At 40.3% G+C, this 23,288-nt stretch overlaps 2 protein-coding genes across 2 annotated transcripts in view; one reads left to right on the top strand and one right to left on the bottom strand.

Moving 5' to 3' along the window:
• fancl (FA complementation group L) overlaps positions 1 to 1,276 on the top strand; it is a 48,939-nt gene extending 47,663 nt beyond the window's left edge. The window contains exons 13-14 of the mRNA XM_084735477.1: positions 508 to 579; positions 1,008 to 1,276. Coding sequence (XP_084591603.1) covers positions 508 to 579; positions 1,008 to 1,043 — 108 coding nt within the window. The 3' untranslated portion in view covers positions 1,044 to 1,276. The remainder of the gene's footprint in view (positions 1 to 507; positions 580 to 1,007) is intronic.
• vrk2 (VRK serine/threonine kinase 2) lies at positions 1,136 to 22,948 on the bottom strand. The gene is made up of 14 exons (XM_084736515.1): positions 22,740 to 22,948; positions 20,748 to 20,882; positions 19,002 to 19,057; positions 18,366 to 18,435; positions 17,455 to 17,542; positions 16,611 to 16,719; positions 16,313 to 16,405; positions 16,007 to 16,139; positions 9,182 to 9,302; positions 7,399 to 7,457; positions 5,832 to 6,010; positions 3,744 to 3,887; positions 2,569 to 2,754; positions 1,136 to 1,462 (listed from the first exon to the last, which is right to left on the bottom strand). Exons 2-14 carry the CDS (start codon positions 20,875 to 20,877, stop codon positions 1,136 to 1,138), a joined length of 1,695 nt encoding a protein of 564 aa, XP_084592641.1. The 5' UTR covers positions 20,878 to 20,882; positions 22,740 to 22,948.
• Between the last annotated feature and the right edge of the window lie 340 nt (positions 22,949 to 23,288).

Consider the following 23,288-nt stretch of genomic DNA (forward strand, 5'->3'; position numbering starts at 1 on the left):
AAAAGCAGTCTGACAGCTAAGTTAAGTTCTAAATATAGCTTACACTTAAACAGATATTTGTGGAGGATATCTGTTAATATTTTGTATTTTTTTTTTTTTTTTCGGGTTGGCTAAAGTACATGTCGCTGCCGACTCTGTCCACAGCCGTATGTTGGTTCACACACTGGGGTTTTACTTGAGGGACCGCTGAGGTGGACTGCTGCAGCTTCACAACACCCAGGAAATGAGCTCCATCTGCCTGAGCGGGGACATTTCTATACTCTGTATTCAAGAATACTGAGATCTCTTTTTAAAGAGAGATAGAAAAAGTGGCAGGAGGACATTCAAAAGTTCCACATGAAAGCCCTTAAAATCCTTCAGTGTCGGATAGTCTTGAATATACCTTTAAAGTGTGCAGTAATAAGTGTGCATTGAAACAAGCGTTATTATCACTTGACACTGACACGTCAGATCCAAGGTAGTGATTTGATGAAGTAGTCTTTTTCCTCCTCTGTCCTTTTCCTTCAGTGGCTGCGAGCGCTCCCCTCCAGCAGGCAGAGCTTCAACATTGTTTTTGGAGAGTGTCCTTACTGCAGCAAGGTACGTACGTGTGTGTGTGTGTGTGTGTGACTGACAGCCGCCTTCACAGTGCTCCATAAAGGCCTTCACTGCACAGTCAATAGACATTCAGCATACTTCATTAGCATGGCTCTATACATCAGACTTCTCTTCGCTGAAAGGCAGCCCACAACAATATATCACATTCAGGCGTTTTTACTGGAGCTACTCCTTCTGTGATAAAGGAGTAAAGTAAAGTATGTGATACTGAATATGTGTGAATACAGACAAAGTCAAAGACAGTTTGATTTGTGCATACGATTCTGAGTGCGTTTGGAAGTCCTTCATCTGCAGGCCAGTCAGAAACGAGAGCCCACTTCATTTTTCCACAAAGCGATCCTTCACACCACATTTAACTGTAATGAACATTTAATAAGCAGAATAAACTGACGCTTCTCTTTCTATTTCAGCCCATTACTGTAAAAATGGCAGCCCAGAAGTCCTGAGAAGTGGCTTTGTGTTCCCGTCAGCTCCATCTCCACGTTGGGAAACAGCTTACAAAGACAGTATCGGCTCAGAAGGACTTTTTTTTTATTGTTCAAAAGGACTTAAATGCACCTTGGCTAACTCCAAGACAAACACCCAAGAAAAGGAACACACCCACTAAGATAATCCAGGGAGGCTGTCCCTTCTCATGTGTGGGACTAGATCCCTGTTCAGACTGTTCCCATTCACCAAAGTGGTCACCGTCCCCCCACTGTCGATGACTGTAGCCTGCACTGTGAGGGTGGTGGTGGAGCGGCCTTTTGTCCCACCTGTCTCTGTGGTTTGTTAGTACATGATTTCTCCTTTGAGGTTGGAATCGTCCGTCCCGTCTCTCTGAGGTCACGGTGAGGTCGTCTGTTATCCACTTGGGTTTAGTTTTCTGTTAGAGAGGGTAATCCAAGTGTTTGCTCTTTTAGAACCGGCAATAATATGAACAACTCTACTGTACTACATGTGAATTATTTAAAGATAAAGTTCAGAATATTTGAAGTGGGTTGTATAAGGTATGTATCATCACTACAGTAGATGGCGGTCGATGTGACCCCCCCCTTCAGACAAGCAGACAGGAGCACCAGCATGGAAGCGAAATAACTTACTGCTGTGGATGGGGTTGGCGACAAAAGGTTTTTGAATATTTCCACCCCTTTATTTTACCGTCAGACAGCTCTTTTCAGAGGGGAAACTGCCGTTACAGAAGTCACATATCGCTCTCGCCAAACCAACCCAACTCCAGAGGCAAAATCAGTCATTTTTCCTCACAGAACACAGGAGTTGCTGGTTGACCACTGCCTTAGTTAATTAGTTTGTTTGTGTTATTGTGTGCGTTTGGTGATATAAAAGGATCGTTTTAATTCACCAAAGTCACACGATAACACAAACATACTGACTGATCAAGGCAGCTGTAAACCAGCAAACCTGCATGTTCTTGTGAGGTTAAATTACTGATTTTGACTTTGGAGTTTGATTGTTTGAAGAGTGATATCTGGCTTCTATAATGGCAGGTTCCCATTAGAAAAGGCTTTTGGACGGCAAAGTAAAGCAGTAAAAATATTGTAATATAGTTTTCACTTAACCTGATGCTAAAATCTGTTTTGTTGCTGATGGTGTCTACAGCAGTACATTGCTTAGCTTCCGTGCTCGTGTCCCTCTCTGCTTCTCCAAACTCAGGGCGTGCTGACCTCCATCTACTGTAGCTATGACACACTGACAATTTAGTACCTCCTACAACCCAAAGTCAAATAATCCCTTTAAAATGTTGTGAAAGATTGCCATCTGAATGCTCGTGTATTTCTTTGTAACCTTCTTGAGAACGTGAGTCACAACAAGAAGTCTGGAGGGTTTAAAACATCTTTATAAAGACTTAACTGACAATAAAATACTTGTTTCGAAGCCACTTTTGTAAAACAGGTTTAAACCAGACAACAATACAGTTTTAACACAGTTGCACATAAGGAGCCTGGCTGCTCTAGTATCTTGGCCTCACACCTGTTTAGACTGAGCTCTGGGGCTTATTGGAGGGCCTCTCAAATAGCATGCAGGAATGGGTCTGGGCCTCTCCTCGCCCCCCCCCTCCTCCTCCTCTTCTTCCTCTGGACTGTCGTACTCCTCATAGGTCACCACAGGCCTCGGCCTTAGTGATCTGCCGGCACGAGGCAAGGCGTCGTCTTCCCTCTGAGCAAACAGCAAAAAAGAGCAGCTTTATAAATATGTTTGACTGGATTATTTGTGCAATCATGATGAACGTGTGTCTGAGTGTGACCTGATGTAGGAGGAAAATAAGGCCTCATTAAAACACTTTTTTTCAAATGAAAAGTGTAATTTTGTTGTTTTGTCTCATAAATCATGTCCTTTACATCTCCACACAGTTCATCCTGGTAATTTGTGAAAGCATCTGTATATTAGTATATGTAGTATTTTAGTATTTAGCAGGGGTGCACAGAACAGATTACTACTCAAAATACTGTATTTGGGTATTAGTATTAATTAGTGTTTTTTTCTACTTTTGACCATTTTTTCAAGTCTATAATTTTCCTCTTATTTAAGTATGTATAACGTAATTTTAAAATCATAATTGACTACTGTGAAGGCAACAATCTGAATTAAAGACACTGGAAACCCAGTTTGACTTAAAAACCTTTCATCTGCATTTTTCTAACCAATAATTATAATTATGCAATAAGCTTCTGGCTCGAGGACCAATCGTTTTATCATATTTGGGCATATTCAGGACTATGTCAGAGATGATGGGACCCAGGCCCTTGGCGTGGACGGAGACCGTAAACTCTACACAACCTTGTACTTTTGTTTGTTTTGTTTTCCCTGGAACACGTTGCCTTTGATTTTAATAAATCACACAAAAAAACATACAACTTTCTTTTCCAATTTTCACTTCGTCCTGCAATTTCATCACAAAAAAATCCTCTAAACATTTTTTTTTACGAAGAGCTACTGTGAAATAAGGCATTTAGCCCTTGAAATCCTGGAGGGACTGCTTGAAGTACACCTTGTGCTTGATATGGTATTTTCTATGCTTTATGCCTGATTACCCCTGCTAAATATTACTACAACTTATTTATTTTATTTTTAAAAAAGTGAATCCTTTTTGGGTAAATGTGGAGAGTGTGTTCTGTGTTGAGGGTTTGTAATGTTTCAGACGTTACCTGTTGTGCCTGACGTTTATTGTGGGGTGGTCCTCTTACGTAGCGAGCTGGCACTGGTTTACACTTCATCTTCTCTTCTGGTTCGTCGTCCACGTCCATGGGTACAGCCTTGGGTTTGGCCGCCCCTCTGGGTCGTCCTGCTTTCTGTTGAGAATATGTTTGGGTTATTTACTGCTGTCAGAGCTTTTCTCTCAGCGTTGACCAATGAATTCTCACTTTCATTATCACATTGTACAGCTGTATTAGGTGCTGCTACATTACTGTTTTAAGTAAGAAATAATGGCTACTTTTTTACAGCAACGTCATTCATATGACACTAAAATGTATGTTTGACAAGTTTCTCTTGACTAAAAGTTCAGCTCACTACATAACTATAATCACCCATAAAATAATCATATATTTATACAACACTAGTGGCAAATGAGTCAGTGAACATGCCCACTGAATGGCCTTTATCTCGGTCGACATTTACTCTCCCCGCTAAACCGCCGGTAAATGGCCACTTCTGTTTATCAAACTGGCCAGCACTTTAGCATGGAAATTAAATGACACAAGGAGAGGAGAGGAAATCAGCAGCATAATTGGAGACACCCTGCACTGTGCAAAGTGTGTGTCATCAACTTCTTCAAATTGGGCCATTGAGAGGGCACTCACTGGGCCCGAGGGGTCAAGAAGTGATTCTGGTGAATTTGAGGAGAATCGCGGTCCTCCTCCAGCGTTCAGACCTGCCCACCCCCTGGCTGACAGGCTCATTTGAGGGAGGGGGAGGTGAGGTGTCAGGGGCAGGCTAACCCTCCCCTTCACTGCTGTCACGTTCCTCCACTCTGAGGTTAAGAGACTGAACAGAGGAAGCGTGAATCTTTGTGACCAATGCTCAAGTTGTTGAATGTTCACTGAATACAAAAATGTTTCATGTCAAATATTCGCCACTGACTGACTGCAGTGATGTTTTAAATCAACACCTCTGATCACATGATTCAAACTATTAATAACTGATCAGACTTTCTACAGCAATAGCACATATCCACCCTAAAACACATTACCATATTTTATTTTATGGTCTATTTTGAACTCCACAAACATTGTAAACATTTATATATAAAGTTTATAAAATATATAAATATAGGATATAGAAATATTATTGATTATTTAATCAGTTACAGTGTGACAGTAAATAGAGACAGAAAAAAAAGTAATGTACATACTAGGGTTTGGCCAGTGCAATTGATATTAAAGGGATAGTTCATCCAAAAATGAAAATTCAGTCATTATCTACTCACCCTCATCATCACTGACTGTCAGGTTTAGTTTTTTTAGTCCACAAAACAATGCTGGAGTGTCGCAGGAAAACAGTGTTGCAACAGTGGAAGTGAATGGTAGAATAAAAACATAAATGCCAAGTTGACTGAAAAAATGTTATTTCCACTATGTTTTTAGCCTTCCTTGGAGCCATGGTCACATGCACACTGTCTGACCTGGATGTGTGTGGTGTGACAGTGTGCAAACAGCATGTTAGGACTTTTTTTTTTTTTTTTTACCATTTTTTGGGAGATTGTTTTCCTGTGAAACTCCAGCAGTGTTTTGCAGACTAAAAATAAATCAGCATGAGGGTGAGTAAATGAATGACTGAATTTTCAGTTTTGGGTGAACTATCCCTTTAAACTAAATATTGGCTCAGACCAGTCATAGAGTCGTATGTGACTCAGCTGCCTGCTGCATTAAAGAATGGATAGCGTTTTGTCAGAATGTAAGTATATGCAGACAGATATGGTTTTAGCTTGTTTGGAACAATTTGCTTCAGTGGACATGATGAAGAGGAGGAAGAGTTGGTAAAAAAAAGAAGACAGTTGTCAATTACCACTACATGGGAGCTGACAATTGTCGTCATTAAAGTAAATTTATGCAGACAATCTCATGACCATGAAGAAATTATTTAGTCAGTTGGATGTTTTCATGTTGTTCAAATGTTTCACTGTGGACAGACGTCTCCACAAACCAATCAGCAAATACTTAAACCACATAAAAACGGTGTTTGAAAAGTTGGATGTTGACACCAGGCCCCTGACCTCGTCATGTTCACGTTCTCACCTTCTCCCTGGTGGGGGGATCTTGTGCTTTGGTGGTCGATGCCCCTGCAGGTCCTTGAGGCGTGGACAGGTCAAGTCTTCCTGTGACAGCACTGGCCAGCACCGCTCTGAGACGATCGTAGTCTGGCTTATCCTGGTAGCTCAGTGTCTTCACATAAAGGAGGAATGTGGCCACCTCGTCTGAGGACAGGAAGAGAGCGAACGTCAAACAACAAAGTCCAAGATCTGAGTCAGAATGTTTGTAGAAAATAACAAATCAAACCAGATCAATCAGACAGCTGGATAAAATGCTTCATTATCACACAGTGGTTTGGTTTTACTAACTGAGACACACTATTTTAGACAGGCAGGAGTTTCAGCAGTGCTGCAGCCTCAGTATGAATTTCTGGGAGACTTGAGTCATGCAGCAGCAGAGGCAGGATGAACCTGAAGGTCTCACAGTCCAGATTATACTCTTCCTGGCAATGCATCTCCCCGCAGACAGTAGATTAGGCATGCGCACAGCTATGGATATGCATTGTGTGTGTGTGTGTGGAAGTGTCATACACAGTCAGCTGCGATGCATCACACACTGGCCAGATGACGTGTATGACACATACTGCGGTAGAACTTGTATCTCATCCACACACACACATACGCAGTTGATGCATACCCAGGCTCTTATCTGAGGCGGGCAGCCGGGCCTTGTCAGCAAAGGAGCACCCGGTCCCAACCATACATCACACACTAAGCCCTCACACAGGTGTGACCTCTCCTTATAAAGAGGAGAGATAAAACACGACAAACTTTGAAAGGCATGTCAATGGGACAGCTGTTTAATTGGTACAAAGTTATTCAGGAGCTTCAGGTAACTGAGGGAGAGATGGAGGGTTTTATTCTGGGATTTGATCTTTGTTTTGGTGAAGTGTGTGTAGAAATGAGGCTAAACAACGGTCCAGACTACACAAAATTCTGACTTTAACATCAAGTTTAGTATCATGATAACTTATACCAAAACGAGACTTTAGACTTTATACAGCTGCTGTCTTTTGAAGTCAGAGCTGGTAACAATCTGGATGGTCCTTTTCCTCTTTAGCCCGGAGGACACAACGTCCATGATTTGTGAAAACAATCTGAAATGTGGACCCGTCAGACCACAGCACATTTTTCCACTTTGCGTCAGTCCATCTCAGATGAGCTCGGGTCCAGAGAAGTCTGCAGTGTTTCTGGATGTTGTTGATATATGTCTTTCTCTTTGCATGGTAGAGTCTTAACTTGCATTTGTAGATTCAGCAACAAACTGTGTTTACTGACAACGGTTTTCCAAAGTGTTCCCATGTGTCCTTTATACTTGAAAACTATTCTGTCTATGCATGCAGGAATATTGGTGTATGTCAGCCCAGTATCTACATTAGTCTTGGCTCTGTCTTTTACTTTGGATCTCCATGAAAAGAGCAGAAGATTAGACAGAGAGATTCTCCTCCTCTCCTCCACGGGCTTGTCATCATGTTTCCAAATTCTCAGTTAAACCCAAGAGGAGTAAGTGATCCTGTCCTGTAACCTGAGGACGCCCTGCGGATGTGGCTTACCTGTGCTGGCTCCGCTCACTGACAGCTGCTGGACTGACTCTGGCAGATTATCCATCAGTCTGATAAAAGAGAAAAGGAAGATAAAACAGTGAGGAAGCGAGGACACAAACATCATGAGAGATGGAGTTCAGGGGGAGTGAGGAAGGTGGGGAGACGCAGCAGGAGAACAAGCTGAACCCAAACTGTCCTATGAGACAGGTTCAAACACTGACAGACATTTATTTATTGTAAATACTAGGTAAGTACTGCAGCTCTAGTACTAGTACTCTAGTGGACATTGATTCAAATCAACAGCTCTCCTATAATCTTTAAAATTGAAAGTTATAAGCTTCACAGAGTATTTTATTACATGACCAGTATTAGACTGTATAAATCTTGGATGCTGTGTCCACCCAGTGGATTCACTTTTGGGTTTCTCAGCAGATATTTGGCAAGCTTCTAGTGTATAGTAGGATTTATTTAGATTGAAGGAATACCTTAGACATACAATAATTATCTAAGGAAAATAAAAGGAAATATAAAACTGCAAGTAGCTATCATGTAACTCTGCATACTTCTATCTGTCAACAATAATTTAAAGATTTTCTAAAGTAATGGACAACCTGGTAATGTTTCTTATACTGTAGAACACAGTGGAGGATTGTGGAAGAACAGCCCATAGGGAGTGACCCAAGAACCTGAACCTTAAAGAACCTGCACAGTGTAACGTTCTGCCTCGTGACAGCAGGACAGACCACATCTGCACGGTTGTGTGCAGTTTCTTTTAGGTGAATGCTACTCAAGAAATGGCACTAATATCAACATTAGGCTACAAATAATGACTTCTAAACATCATCATCAGAAATCAACTGTTTTCAAAGTGTTTATATGTGTGATGTGACGTGATCCTCCAGAAGAGGATGGATCTGTCAGAGCAACAAATCTTGGAATGCAGTGTAGTCATTGTTTTTTTTTTTACAGCCATATACTATTAAAATATACTTGTAGTATTATGAAATATGCTGGTTAATAAGGGTGAAAGAGAAATTTGGCCATATTGCATTGATTCACAGATGCCAAGTATTTATCTTAAATTATTAATATTGCAAATGCAAATTAAACTGATGTAGAATAATTAAATTCATTGCTTTACTAGACAGGGCTGTGTTTCTTTCCTCATGAGGACAGCAGAGGTCATAGTCAGCAGGGCTGGTAGGATTTTTTTATGATAGTGTTGGTCATTCTGTCTGCATGACAATCCAGATTTCCTGCATTAAAAATGTGAGATGAACAGACTGGAAAATTTATTTAAATAGATAAAACAGATGTTGACAAAGTTTTACTTTGGGGACATAATTTGCTGTCGAAAAGTAAGTAATATATCACAATATACAGTCTGTTATCACAACACACAAAATATCAAAAAAAAATTTACAATTGCAAAAACATTGTATTATGACTTAAGTATTGTGAAAATATTGTATCTGGTGATTCCCACAGATTTCAGATTATTTTATCCCATGCAATCAGATGTTGAGAATCATTACATTACCACACTATGTTGTGTTGCCTCTGCAAGCAAGCTGTTGCATCAATGACAACAGACTCTGTTGGGTATACTTGCAAAAATTAATAGTACAAGTTGTGGCAGGTTTTGGCTCTGGAGAGGACCTTTAATGTTTTTTGCAGCCACCAGAGGTTCACAAGAGGAAGACACAACGACGTGTTTGCAATCTGCAAGCTTCCGATAAATCCCACACACTGTTCCTTTAATTTAAGCATCTGCTGTGAAAAGAGTACCTACCTGGCCTTGGCCTCCTGGACCTGAGCTGGGTTCTTGAGAACATTGTCCCAGGGCAGAGAACCACATAACCAGTGAAGAAGACAAAAACCCAAAATCTGGAGGTCACCACGTCTAGACGGAGCTGTGAAGAGACGGAAAGATGGAGTAGTCAGAAAAGAAGACTAAATCTAATATTCAGCTGGCATTAATAGTCCAATCAGATTCAGATGAGTGGAGTGATTCCACAAAGACTAGAAAAAAGATTTAAAAAGCAGCAGTACAAAAGTCAGAAGAGTCAGAAACAGTTTCACAAAAAGTCGCTGTATAGTGGAATATTTTCAAACAACAGGTCTTTCCCCAGAGCAGTCAAGGTTGGACACAAGTGCCATTTGCACTATTGTCAAGTTACAGCAGATTTCTGATTCACAAAGACATCAAAAACCCTGCAGCACAGACACCAACTCACATTTACACTGGGTCACCTGTCAGTGGGATGTCTGAGTTTCACCCAACAAAATGTAGACAAGAACTTGTTCTAAAAGCAGATTGCTGCTTTGGATTTAGAATCTGCTCAGATTCATCTGAGACACGATGACAGTGAGATTACACACTCCAGACCAGGATGATGAAGATGATCACGGGGGGTTCGATTTGTGTTCCAGGCTGGGTCTGGTTCCCCTCTCGCTAAGACAAAAAGCTCTCTGGAGGACTCTCTTTGACGTTTTTCGTTTTCTTCATGTAATTTCCTATTTTATGAAACCAGATACCTGTGGCCTTTGACATGATCCAGACACAGATAAGAAATGCATCCCCTTCTTTCTCACTGTAGTTACTGTCTGCTTGTAAAACACAGAAATGTCTGAGGCCAAATCACTCCCACATTACAGTACTCAACAAAGGTGCACTGTTGACCCCATTTACACATGACTATGTGTATAATACACACCAGCAGTCTGCTTTAACAGTTTGCACCCAAAGCCATTTTATGTCTAACTTAAAATACACAAAGAACAACACAATTCCCATCTGATTATGTATCAATAAGTGAGACTCTAACCATGCAAGAGGCTCTGTGAAGCTCTACAGTGACAGCTCTGCCTCGACTCGTGTAAAGAAAAGTTGTGTATGAAAAGTACTTTGTGTTCAAGGCAGATCATCAGGGATTAAAAATAAGTTGGCAAAAATCAGTATGCAAAAGGTGCAATCAAACCTTTCAGATGAAAAGAGGAAATATTTCCAATTTAAAGCACCTCAAAGACAGATTTCCAGGATTTTCTTAAGCTGCATGTTATCCTTTTTATACTAAAATATACTGAAATACTTGTTACCATTATTTCTGCAGTATTATTTTTGTATTTACTGTAGAAGCGAGAATTGTCGGATTTCACTGGTAGTGGTAATGACCAAGAAACTTCTGGTGTCGTACCTTGAACAAGTAGAACTTCATTGATTTTACAGTCTGTTCACAGATTTTTGGATTGTACCACTAAATAGGTCTGCACGATACAGTAAAAAAGAAATATTGCGGTTATTTTGACTGAAATTGCACTTGTGATATGTGATATGATTAGTGGGAATGATCATTTTTGCATCACAAATTTCAGTCAGTGTCAGCTGGGACTGAAGACTATCGACTGACATTTGAAAATGAAAGAAATCTAGGGGTGTGGAGATAGAAAGAAGTGAACTTGCCTATCAGAAACTTTAACTGTGCAGCTCTTCAAGACTCTCCTAATATTACTGGACTGATGGATCAATGGATGGATGGATGGCTGCAGTTGTGATTCTCAAAAAAATGTAGCCATCATTTTACAGCCACTTCATTCACAATGTAAGCTTATGGGAAAGAGTCTCTTTGGTCTGATGTGCATCACCTGATGTTGTTGTTAGAGTAAAAGGCGATACGTCTGGTTCTGCTGCAGTAATTTTGATCTTTTACTTTTACAAATTAATGGAGTCCTCTTAATGTTTACAGAACTTGGTTTGTATCACTCCACTATTGCTTGTTTTTCTCGCTATGTGCAATTAATGTGAATAAAGCAGCAACAAATTCTTCATTCATCTATAAAGAATGATACATCTGCTGAAGGGCACTATTCAAAAGGATCATCTGTGGACAAAGTGTTTAACAGCACTCTGAAGAACTACAGTGTTCAACATATGCTTCACATCTTGTTTTTTAATTAAGAGTACTGTAAACAGACATGTATCTGCACTTTAAATGTCTCCTGAATGTAAAGAAAAGCTTCCTACATATCAAAAGTAAAAACACTTCAGCACTAAAAGGATCTGAGCCGAAGGGCAAGTAGAACAAGAGAATTTATTCAAGAATTTAGTATTTGAAGACTTGAAAACAACTACGACTTCTTTAAGAGCAAGTCCAGAGTGTGTTTGCATCTTATAGTGAGCTTGCGTGATTGCATGGGTCTACATTAATGTGTGAGGTCTATCAATACTTGTCGACCAGTCCATCCAGAAGGGTCGAGCCTGGGGAGTTTTAGCAACTCAATACTGTAACGGCCGTCACACATCTCTGGAGAAATTACCTATCGACTGGCTCCATCAGAGGGGAGAAATCTCCTCCCTGAGCCACGGCCGGCATTGATCCTGCCCAGCCAACAGGCTGCTCTAAAGAGGAAGCATGGTCACTACCACACAGGACCAGATTACACGGGCACCAGGCAGTAATCTGATTACACCTTAACAAATGTGTAGTTCATGAATACAAGTAATGCAAAACTGTTTAAGGTATCAAGACGAAGATATGTGTTGATGAGGAGAGTGGAAAAGATGACCAGAAATCACTTCTGGGAAATAAATGTTGAGTGTTGTCTCTGAATAAAAAAAAAACCTCAGGAACACTGAACTGTTTGGACCCAGCAGGGAGGCCGAACGATCAATGAACATGATCAGAATGGGAGAGGTGGTTAAAGATTGAATGTTGACACCAACTTCATAGATAGGGCCTTGAGAGGAGCGATGTCTGCCAATGTCCTGACAGCTGGCATCAGAAACTCTACAGTAACACAACGCTGAGGATATGAAGCTACGAAGGAGATTTTTAAGAGATTTCTTTAAATTTTAAGGGTGTGTCTGAAATGTGTTTATATATAAAGATGAGCCGACCCAAACCAATTTCAGCATCGCTATTTCTGTAATGCTGCAACAAGTTCTGTGTGGAAGAGTTAAAAAAGATTTTTAGTTTTGTTTGTTTTTGTTTTTTTAGATATCGAGGTTAAACAAAGTGAATCCTTGCAAATATTATTAACAGCTTAGTTGTTTAAGAGAGAGAGAGAAAGACGGTACTGGATTGGTATTAGTATTGATAGATGACAGATATCAGAAATGGAAAACTGATATCTAACTGTACAGTGAGGACATACATGAACATCTGTTGTCAGGAGAGTTTTTTTTTTTGTTTTGTCATGCAAGTCGTGAAAGGCATCAAGCTATGATTGATCGGGGTCCCACATGATTGCAGGTCAGAGTGTCAGTAATATACTTGGTGATTATTTCAGTCTGATTTTTGTGTTGCACAGACTATAAAACTAGAAGTAAAACTGATTTCACAGATCTCTTTCATGGCCACACTTTTAATCAAACACATCTGCACAAACCCACAGTGAAAACTACACAGTGTAAACTATCTGTTAGCTCCGAATATGAAACTGTCATCATCTGTTACACTACATCTCAACAGCTCTGATATTAAGAGTTAGGTCTGTTTGCCCTTGTGGGTGTAAAGTATGCAGTAAGTCAGCATCACAGTGCGGCTTCCTATTGTTGTAAATAATTACACTTCATTGCTACTGAGAGCCTGTTGAAGGAGAATAAAGATGAAAAATACATGTGATACTGACACTGGAAAAAGTGTTGCAACTCCCAGAGCACCATAATAGATTAACAATTAAAAAGATCAACAACTACATTAAGCGTTGCTGCCCTCTGTACGTGCTCTGGGCGCGTTATCGAAGCTCATAATAGTGTTTTGTGTGTCTGCTCTTCTGTATTTAATGCGTTTTGCCCTCATATGAGAAATGACACAGGACAGGGCAGAGAGATATGCGTGTGCATGCGCATACACACTTAAGCAGCTCTCAAAGGGAGGCTGGGCATGCTTGAAAAACACACACATGCACAATACATAAATACAGAGCACCAACACGAACACACACACCACTCACATGTCCTCTACATGCTTTAGACAGGGAGGTGAGGCGGCGATGGTGTTGTTGTTAATTATCTCCTATTGTTATTCAGATTCCCTAAAGCATGCTGCAGTGTCACACTCTTAACCCTTCTGCTTCACAGTCTTGTCGTTCGGAGACGGTCTTCTGTCCGCTGGACGCCCACTGAATGCCGGTAATTACACCGTTTAGCTCGCGGTTCAAAGGCCTGCCAGTCGGCAGCTGCGTTCACCAAACCTCACCATGGCAACCTGTCAACATCTTTGCAGGGATTGGTGCCATCAGGTCAGAGAGGGGCAGAAACGGGTCCAACCTCGGTCATAATCTCCACGCACAGTGGAAAATGCCCCAACACTTGTCTGTGCTGAAGCAGGTGTTAAAGATGACAATATATATGTTTTCTTCCCACAGGTGGAGACTTCTTCAGTTCTCTGAATGCCTGGCGTAATGCAGGCACGGATCTGTGTTTAAACAATGATTATCTCTGTCGGGCTCACAGCACTCCTGTAGCTCTAATAAGAGCACTTGGTGGAAATGGATGCTTCCTTTTTACATCTTTAATACAGAATAGCAAAAAGGTACATCACAATTTTTACAGCCCACCTTTCTCCCGCTGTTCAAAATCATATTAAAATCGACATGACTTCCATTTCATGGTTATTGCTGACAAGACATTTTCTGCCCCTCTTTTACTTATTGATTGTGTTGATAGAAACACTACCCGTAGCGATTAGGCAGTCTGAGCCATGCTAACTCACAATATCGAACTGGAGGGTAGTGGAGTTGGTCGGCGTGGAGCTCACAGAGGTTATCTGTGGCTCGGGCCTCGCTCTAACCAAACATCAAAGCCCTTAATTAATGGGGGATGAATACACGATGCAGGTTATGACTTCAGCTAATTAGGGAATTGTTAAACAGAGACGGTACCAGGGAATTCAGCAGGGGCCGCGGATGGAGAATCGATGGTCAATGAAGAGAGGGAGCATGTAGGCAATTTGCCAGTTAATGTGTTCCCAATATCAGCCGAGGGAGGCAGAGGGTGGCAGGGTGGAGAGACTATTTTACATGTATTGACAAACAAAGACTGCAAACAAAAAGGGCAGAGCTTATAGTAGGGTTGATACAGATACTGTAAAAATACCTGAATACTGGCAATTGTGAATACCTGTCATTTTCCCCCACACTAAGTAATAAAAAAAATACTAAAACCACTTGTAGTAAAACCACCAGACTGAGATAAACAAGTCAAGGACATATCTTTGTCCAGGTAGTTGTATGTAGGTTTACTGCTGGTGTTTTGTCCCAGCAATCCACCTTCTAGGACACAACTCAGCAAGGAAATGGTGTCCAAGAAAAAAGATGGGTTTTGAAGATTAAAAGCTTCGTAGTACTGCTGAACTTTGGCTGAACTTGAGAATGCAGTTTTGCATTGTTTGCATTATTTTCATTGCTGATTAATTTGCAGGTCACATTCATGATTTTTGAATTCATTGTTTATTCTATAAAATGTCATTACATTTTGAAAAAAAATGCTTCTTTTGCCCAATCAACAGTCCAAAACCAGATGACTTTTTTTTGGCAAAGAAAAGCAGCAAATGCTTACATTTTACATTTATTAATTTAATAGGAAATTAATTGCCAACTATTTTGATCATCAATTTATGTTTTGAGTAATTTTTCTTTAATAAACAATGTCAAAATTCTCTGATTCCAGTTTCACAAATGTGAGTAATTTCTTATTTCTTTACTCCTCTACAACAATAAATGTTCTGGTTGTGGCCAAAACAAGACATTTGAAACACGTCACATTGGGCTTTGGAAAACACTGATCAATACATTTCACCATTTTCTGACATTTTATAGACCAGAGAATTAATCGATTAGTTGAAAAAAAAATCAAAAATTTTGTTGGAAAATGAAAACAAACGGTAGCTGCAGCCCTAAGTAGCATATCAAAATAGCTGGTGAATAATTTTCTTCAGTCGACTAATTGTTTCAGTTCTAAACCAGTCTTTCAATATAAATATGGCCTGTGAATATTATTTTAACATAGACTTGAAAAATCCAAACCCACACTCTAGACTTATTCTTCAGGTGAACGTCTCTTTTCATGGGTGAAACAAACAAAATCAAAAATGCAAGTCTCCTCCGTATGTGACCAACAGAAAGACCCAGCAGCTCTTCCACTTTGTCGTCTTCACATGCTTTCTGTTCGTAAATCACACACTCTCAATCAAGCAACTCCCACTTTTGTCTTGACAGGTTGTTTTGATTTGTACATTAGAGCTGCTCATGTTTAAAATTACTGACCGAACTTGAAGTGTTTTTGTCTTCTGCTCTGTGAGTTATTTCCATATGAAAGACAGAACGTGGACAGGGTTGAGTTACTACAGATAGGGCAGATAAGAACCACCTAAAATAAAAAGAACTGTTTAGGGGAAAGATTTATTTGATGTGAGCTTACATGGCTAACTTGAAGGAGGCGGATTTATGACCTCTACTGCAGCCAGCCACAGGGGGGCGATCAAGGTGCTCTGGCTTCACTTTTAAGGAGCTGTTGCATCATCCATGTTTTTATTGTTGCAGTGCATAATTTGTGTTGATCAACTACAATGCTACACATGGTATTCAAATCAACTGACCATCTGCCGAGTCTTACCGAGTCCTTTGTGGGCATCAAGGCTCGTGTACTCGATGGTTCCATTGTGGCCTTTCTTGGGGTTTTCCTTGTATTCTTTGTGGACTCCATCAGGACAGTATCTGTAGGACAGCCCATAATCTGCAAGGTATACCTACAGCACACAGCAAGATACACACACATAACTAATCACAAGACCATTCAACAAATACAGTGACTTTATCTTGTCCTCTTAGAGACATATCCTCATTAAAATTGATATCTGACCATTTGTGTTATTAATCTAACAGAAGCAGGATAATTAGTGGAGGTCTACGGTGAACTAACCTGTTCAGGGTCTCTGTAACCCAGCATGAGGTTGGCAGCTTTAATGTCTGCATGGACATACTCGTTATCATGAATATACTCCAGGACAGACACCTGGCACAGGGCAGAAACATAGCATGTACACACAAAAATAACAATGACGATTTCACACAGTGTCAGAGATGTCATGTTGTTAATCGGAAGATAAACAGGTGTCATTATCTTTCAAGGTGGCCTATTGTCAACCCAGCTCACTTAAACAACTACCACTGAACATAAAAAGACAGAATCTGCCTTTTAGACAACAAGATGATCTCACCAGTCCCTGACCAAGCTGGAGCACGGTGGCCTTCTTCAGTCGACCTCCGTTGCGGTCACAGACCTTCTGAAGGTCAGTGCCCAGTCGGTCCATGGCCATGAAACGATATCTGAGTTGGAAAAAATAAAAGTTTATAATCTTTTCTCCTGATTGTGAATAATCACAATCGTAGTTTTTTGCATGTTGTTCCACCCTAAATGCCACTACATCTCTCTTTTACTCAGGTGACCTTTATTCTTGTTGGGTGATTTTTTCATTAAAATGTGTGAGCACTCATCATTTTATGTTAATTATTTAACATAAAACGGTGTGTGCTCATACTTTCAGGCATATATTTCCTCAATGGAAATGCTGAGTTCACATTGTTAACTGTTGGTAATTGTTAACATGTCCTTTTATGTCAAGCATGTAAAATAGATCAGTTTGTTTAGATAATTTTACAGTGATCACAATGCTAATTTCATTTAGCACGTTAATGGTAATTCCCATTATGTGTTATCATCAAGCTAACATTGAAAACACATGATTGCATCAACAGGATAACATCAGATTTCATTCAAGTTTCATTCCATATAATCAGACTTTTATTCAATATATTCAGTTATCAGATCAGATCTGTCCCAGCTCTATTTGTGTGTTGTTGCAGTTTCACACGGCGCTGTTATGATGATCAACTAAGAATCCCGCTTACACTGAGATGGAACTATGTGCAGCGGAAAATCAAATCAAGAAAAGAACTTCGTACAAAAAGTGAGTCAACTCCAGTTGAGCCGAGCAGTAACATGCAGTGGAAACACAGCTACAGTCATCATCTAATAATGTGAAACATGTCCTACATCCATACCTGAGGTCATTATATTCAGCGAGCCCTGAACCCCAGTAGGTTGGGATGCCCAGGAAGTCCAGTTTCTTGCTTCTCATCCATTTTTGCACTGAAACAAGATTAAACGAGGAATAATAATGTCAGTGTGTGTATGCCCATTTCTACTCATACAATCCTGAGGCACTTACATTTGGGAGTCTGAAAAGAACGACTAACAGGGGTCAAACCACCAACTAAATTAAAACTCTAAACCACAATGGCTGTATTGAGAAAGCAGAAACTCTGGTGCCTTGGACCACTTAGTTGTGCTGACAATGAGTGTGAAGGGAATGGTTGGTGACTACAAAAACTTTTGATGAGAGTCTAATGAGTCCCTAACCTTGACCTAACCCACAGTCCAACACTTCTTCTTTTCCAAGAAGAATCTGAACAAAAGCCCCTAAACTCTGTGAAAAGTATGTTTTTTGTTGTTTTTTTTTTTTGTCCAGAACTCTAATTTGTCCTTGTAAGTGTAATAATGCATGCATGCAAATATCAATCTTACTGTATTGAGGGTGCAAACACACAACTGCAAACACACACACATACACAGAAGCCCCAGACAAAGCAGTGGGCCTGGCTCAGAGCTCTGTGGCGGCTGGCCTGACTGGCGCTCAACCAGGCTGGCAGGTGGTTAGGGGCTCAGCGGAGGCCCAGCCATCATTACGTGTGAGTGGCTTCCTCTCTCTTGCTCCTCTCCAAACGAAGGCGTTGGAGAGCTCAGACAAGCGCGGAGAGGGGGCTAACTGCCACTGAGGTGCATGTTTGCTTTGGCTTATTATTAATTACTGTGCGGCAGGCAGCAAAGCCTCTGTGTCTGCGGCCACTTCATCAGTCAAACACGCTCGTGCACCAGCGACCTGCCGGGACGCCGGACGGGCGGTGCTACTCACTGCTCTCTGGTTTGGCTGCCCTCTGATAGAACTTGAGCTCCGAGAACAAGGGGCCATTCTCGTGGTACTCCTGCACATACAAGGGCACATTATTACAGACCTGCAAACTCTACAGCAGTGAAGAAGGTGAAAAGATACAAAATTAAAATCTAAATAAATAAATTTGGTGATTTTAATACATAAAAGAAACCTTTTAGATCGGAATGCAACAAAACCAACGTGTTTTTGTGAATAAATAAGTTTCATTGCATTTTTTTCATCACAATGTCACACATGATGGGCCACAGGATAATCTAGCACACCACTTAACACACACATACCCAGGTCAGAAGCAAAAGCAGAAGAGGATGAGATCAAGGAGGGGTGAGAGAGGTTAGAGACAGAGGAAGAAAGAGAGAGAGAGAGAGCCTGCTGTTGTTGAATTGCTCTGATTTTGTTGATTTAGTTATTTTTTCCTTGACTTTTCTGCTACTGTGGGTAAGTAGGCTATACAGTCAATTAGTTTCTTGTCGATCTGTTTTAGGATCAGGAGTCTGTATGGTATAAGTGCTTATAGTTTATAGTTTAAAGTGTATATATTGCCCAACCTTTAAACCAGCATTATAGGCTGTCTGTGTGCAACACAAATGTACTCACCAATTTTATGACAAAGTGAGTGTCTGCTGCAACAGGTCTGTCCACATCCTGGGAGGCTTGGAGACAACAGAAGACAGTGAGGACACATCAAGAAAAAAAAAATGCAGGCTACAAAGTTGTGACACATTATGTTAAGTCTAAACTCTTATGTATTCAATATCATGAAGAAATGGACAGTACTGAGCACAATGTACTGGTAAATGTTGGGAGTGACAGCTGATCTGAGAGGTCTTCATAGATTAGAGAAGTAAGGTTCTGTTACAAAGGACAGATAAAAACATATCAGAGCAACGTCTCCCAGAAACAATGAGCCTGTTTAGATCTGGAAGTAAGAGTGATCCAATCACCAGTAGAATGCGCTGCGTGATCTGATCACTCAAACCACATGCCAAGTTGGTCTGGCACACGTAACTCTTAATGCATCCTGGGCCACACTGAAGCACCACCTACATAACTGGCGTCTGCTGGGGCAGAAGCATGTTCTCATTCATATGTGCATCAACAGTATCGTCTATAATATATGTGCAAAAAGAAGGAGACATAACAACAGGCAAAATGGACTCTTGTGGATGGAGTAAACACAAATTGTGTTGTCCGATGTCCTCTGGCTGCTCTACACCAATTCTCTGTGATTTACAGAGTTTCCTGATGGACAGATAGCTTTACTTGTTGCAAAATCAGTGTTTTTCAAACTGAGGTTAAGGGACAAACAGAAGTCCTTGAGTGGGATGTAGGGGGGTCCCAGGCAAAAGGAATAAGATATTATATTATTTTTATTACATTTTTAAAAGTTGGAACAACGAGGGAAGAGATACAGTTGGGCTTACTGATTGATTATAATTAATAGAGAATGTAGGAAATCCTCTAAAATTGGGGATCTAATGTGCATCTACTGCAGGGTGACAATGTATAGGAGTGCTTGACATGAAAAAGTTTGGGAACCCCTGGCTAAAGTAACCGCTAATCGATGCTAACCACTGCTAGCCACCATTAGTTCAGTTAGCAACTAGGAACTAGTGGTGGTATTAGCTGACTCACCCCCAACTGGGAGCTCAGCCCACCACGGGAGTGTTGATGTTTGCATCACTGGGAGGAGGGGGTTTAATAAACCTTTTTTTTTAAGTTCTAAAGCTAACAGGACCACTAACTGCATGGCTGACTGAGCTACCTAATGGCAGCTAACACTAGAGATGGCAGCAGCTATCCGGCCATTCAAAAAATCACAGCGAGTTGAAGCAGAGCAGCCAGAGGATGTCAGAGGGAAAACCAGAAAATATTCTCTCCATAAAATATGATCACATTTCACCAAAATCAGTGAATAAAAGGAAATAACAGTTTTTGTTTCTGTGCAGTAATCAGCAAGACCTGTCCCCAAGAAACACAACTTTTGTAATGTTTATCATTTTTTTCAACCTAATTCTTGTCTCATTTGTGGTCTGATAAACAGTAAATTCAATTTGGTTTTTGCAAACTGATATGATGTACATGTTTACATGTTGCATATAAAGCGGAGAAAGTCAGATAAGCAGTCACTTGAGACACACTCAATGCAAACTGACGCACTCACAGCTGTCCACTTGTGATTTAATCACCTAAGACTCATGTTAATAACAAGTGTAAACAGGCTCAATTTGTGTATCTGGTTGTGAAAGAGGGGGAGTTATTCAACTAGCCTGCATGCATGTCTGTACTCGCTTGTGTGGCAGAGTGTCAATGTACAAGGTGTGTACATGCGTGGGTGTTTACCAAGATAGATCAATCCGAAGCCTCCTTGACCAATGATTTTCCCCAACCTCCATTTCTTCTTCTCAGTGTCGATCAGTATGAAGCCCTCTGGCAGCGGTTTGGGTAACGCACTCTTTTTTGGCGGCGCCATGAAAGCTGAGTTTAAGAAAATATGAGTAAGAAAATGTTAGAAAAAAATGTATTGACTAGGGAAATATACAGCTGTAATTAACATGACATTTTCTGATGTAGCTGTGACCCCAAAACCTCTCAGTATAAAGGGAGATAATAATTTAATTATGACTCAGTAACCTCTTTCACTCAGTCTAACATGAAAACAAAAATGAAACAACATACTAGTTGGTATGAAAACTTGCTGGTACAACTGCCCTACCATTATACTAAACAAGGTACAAGGTTCTCTGATTAACCATTCAACAACAAAGGTGTGTATAAGGAAATGCAAAGGTTCATCCCTTTATGCTACTCACAAAACAGATTATATAAGTGGATGAATGAATCATAGTCTAAGTCACAAAAGTAAACTATTTTTTATGGTGGAATGCTGAAGATTGAGAAGTCTAAGAGCCTGAGGACCAGCTGTTCTGTAACCTTTACTAAGAGTTCTCTATTGTGCAAGTTAAACATCATTTAAAATATGTCAGCTTTAAGAAACTGACCTAAGATTGTTTATGAGCAAAAGTTTGGCGGAATAACTTTTAGTATAAGTATATAATTTTATCAACTGAAAAACTTCCATGACGATTATTAAAAGAGTCTTGTGACCTCTCACCTCAAGATATCTGAATGAAAATGGGTTCTATGGGCAGTCAAGAGCAAATACTTTACTAACATGCCCACTTTATGCTAATCTCATGCTATTCTGGGCAAAAAGCATGCCGTTTTTGTTTTTTTTACATGCAGTACAAATATGTCATTTTCACCATCAGTTCATTGCTTTAAGTATTTTTTTAAGGCAAAATTCTCTGATTTCAGCTTCTTAAATCTGAATATGTTTCAGTTTCTTTACTCCTCTATGACAGTAAACTAAATATCTTTGGATTCTGAGTAAAACAGGACGTCATCTTATGCTTTAGGAAACACTAACTGACATTTTTCAGTATTTTCTGACACTTTAAAACAAACAACTACTAATCAATTAGAGAGAATAATCAAAAAATATCTTTAAAAAAAAGCCTTAATCAAATCACAGCATGATTTTCTTTTATAGTGTTTTCAAGGTCTTGGTGTCTTAATATGGCATTTCAGATGGATTTTTGAACATGTTTATTAATTCTCTAGTGGTCGCACGTGGTTACATTTTTCAGCAAATCTAATAAATTAATGGTATAAACCTCAAAACTGCTTCAACAATTTATGAGACACAATTGAGCATGGAAATGGCTATCACAGACTTCCATCAGAAGGTTTTACACCCTAATTCTTAAAAGGTGAATAGGTGTCTACTGAAAACACAATGTTTCTAACAAATTTAAGACTACAAAATCTTGACACACAGCTGAGCTGCATCTCAAATTAATCTTCAGGTTCCCAGAGTTCAGATGATATATACTGTTGTCCTGCTATCTCCCCCTAAAAATACAAAAATCAGTGTATGGTAGGGGGGGGGTGGAGTGGAAATGAATAGCAACAAGACTGTCGTTGTAAGCCGCACACACATTCGCAAGCTTTACATTTCCACATGTTAACGGCAGCCCTCTTATCATACTGGATGTAATTTTCGTCAATTTGAAGATTTCAGGGATGTCTGGAAATTCCAACTGGCGATGCAACTTAGCAGATAACAGTATCAGACATTTCGTAAGGTCGCATGAAACCAAAGAAAAAGGCGATTGAAAGAGCTGGACCGTGAAATACGTTACAGTTAGCTGACAACATTTAGATTTTAAATACCTCTGGTGGGTTGAAGACAACGTTTGGGCAACTTATGTAGCACCAAACTAGCAGCTAACCTAGCTAGTAAGCAGCTGTTAGCTCGTTAATTGGACTCACATGCTAAAATACGCGCCGACCTCCGTAGGGAAACCAAGCCGTACGTCGTCAGTTGAGCTTTTTGACTAAAAACATATCCATAAAATGTCGTATTTATTGCTATTATAAGGAACGCCTTCCCGAAATATTTAGCCTTCTTTCATAAACCGGCGTAAAACAGAAACCAAAACCTCCTCACTTCCTGAAACTTCTCCCTCTGGCTACGCAACGGCCAATGGCACGCGAGGAAAAGTTTCTCAACGACCCAACACCCAATAGAGACGCAGTAGGGGCGGGAATAGGCAGTACGCAATCACGCTGACTACTCAGCATGCTTTACACGTAATTTATCATGTCCCTTACAGTTACTCCTCAAAGAAAAAGGAAAAGTAAGTGTGTGTGTGCGTGTGTGTGTGTGTGTGTGTGTGTGTGTGTGTGTGTGTGTGTGTGTGTGTGTGTGTGTTTATAAATGCACTGATAATGGCTGAGATGGTGAGAAACCTGGATATAGTCATGATCATGTGCAGAGGGATATGAATAACAAGGTTGCTATATGCTGAATAAAATCAT

This window comes from Lutjanus erythropterus, chromosome 14, assembly GCF_056507025.1.
Source record: "Lutjanus erythropterus isolate fLutEry1 chromosome 14, fLutEry1.hap2, whole genome shotgun sequence".
NCBI classification, from domain to species: Eukaryota; Metazoa; Chordata; class Actinopteri; order Lutjaniformes; family Lutjanidae; genus Lutjanus; species Lutjanus erythropterus.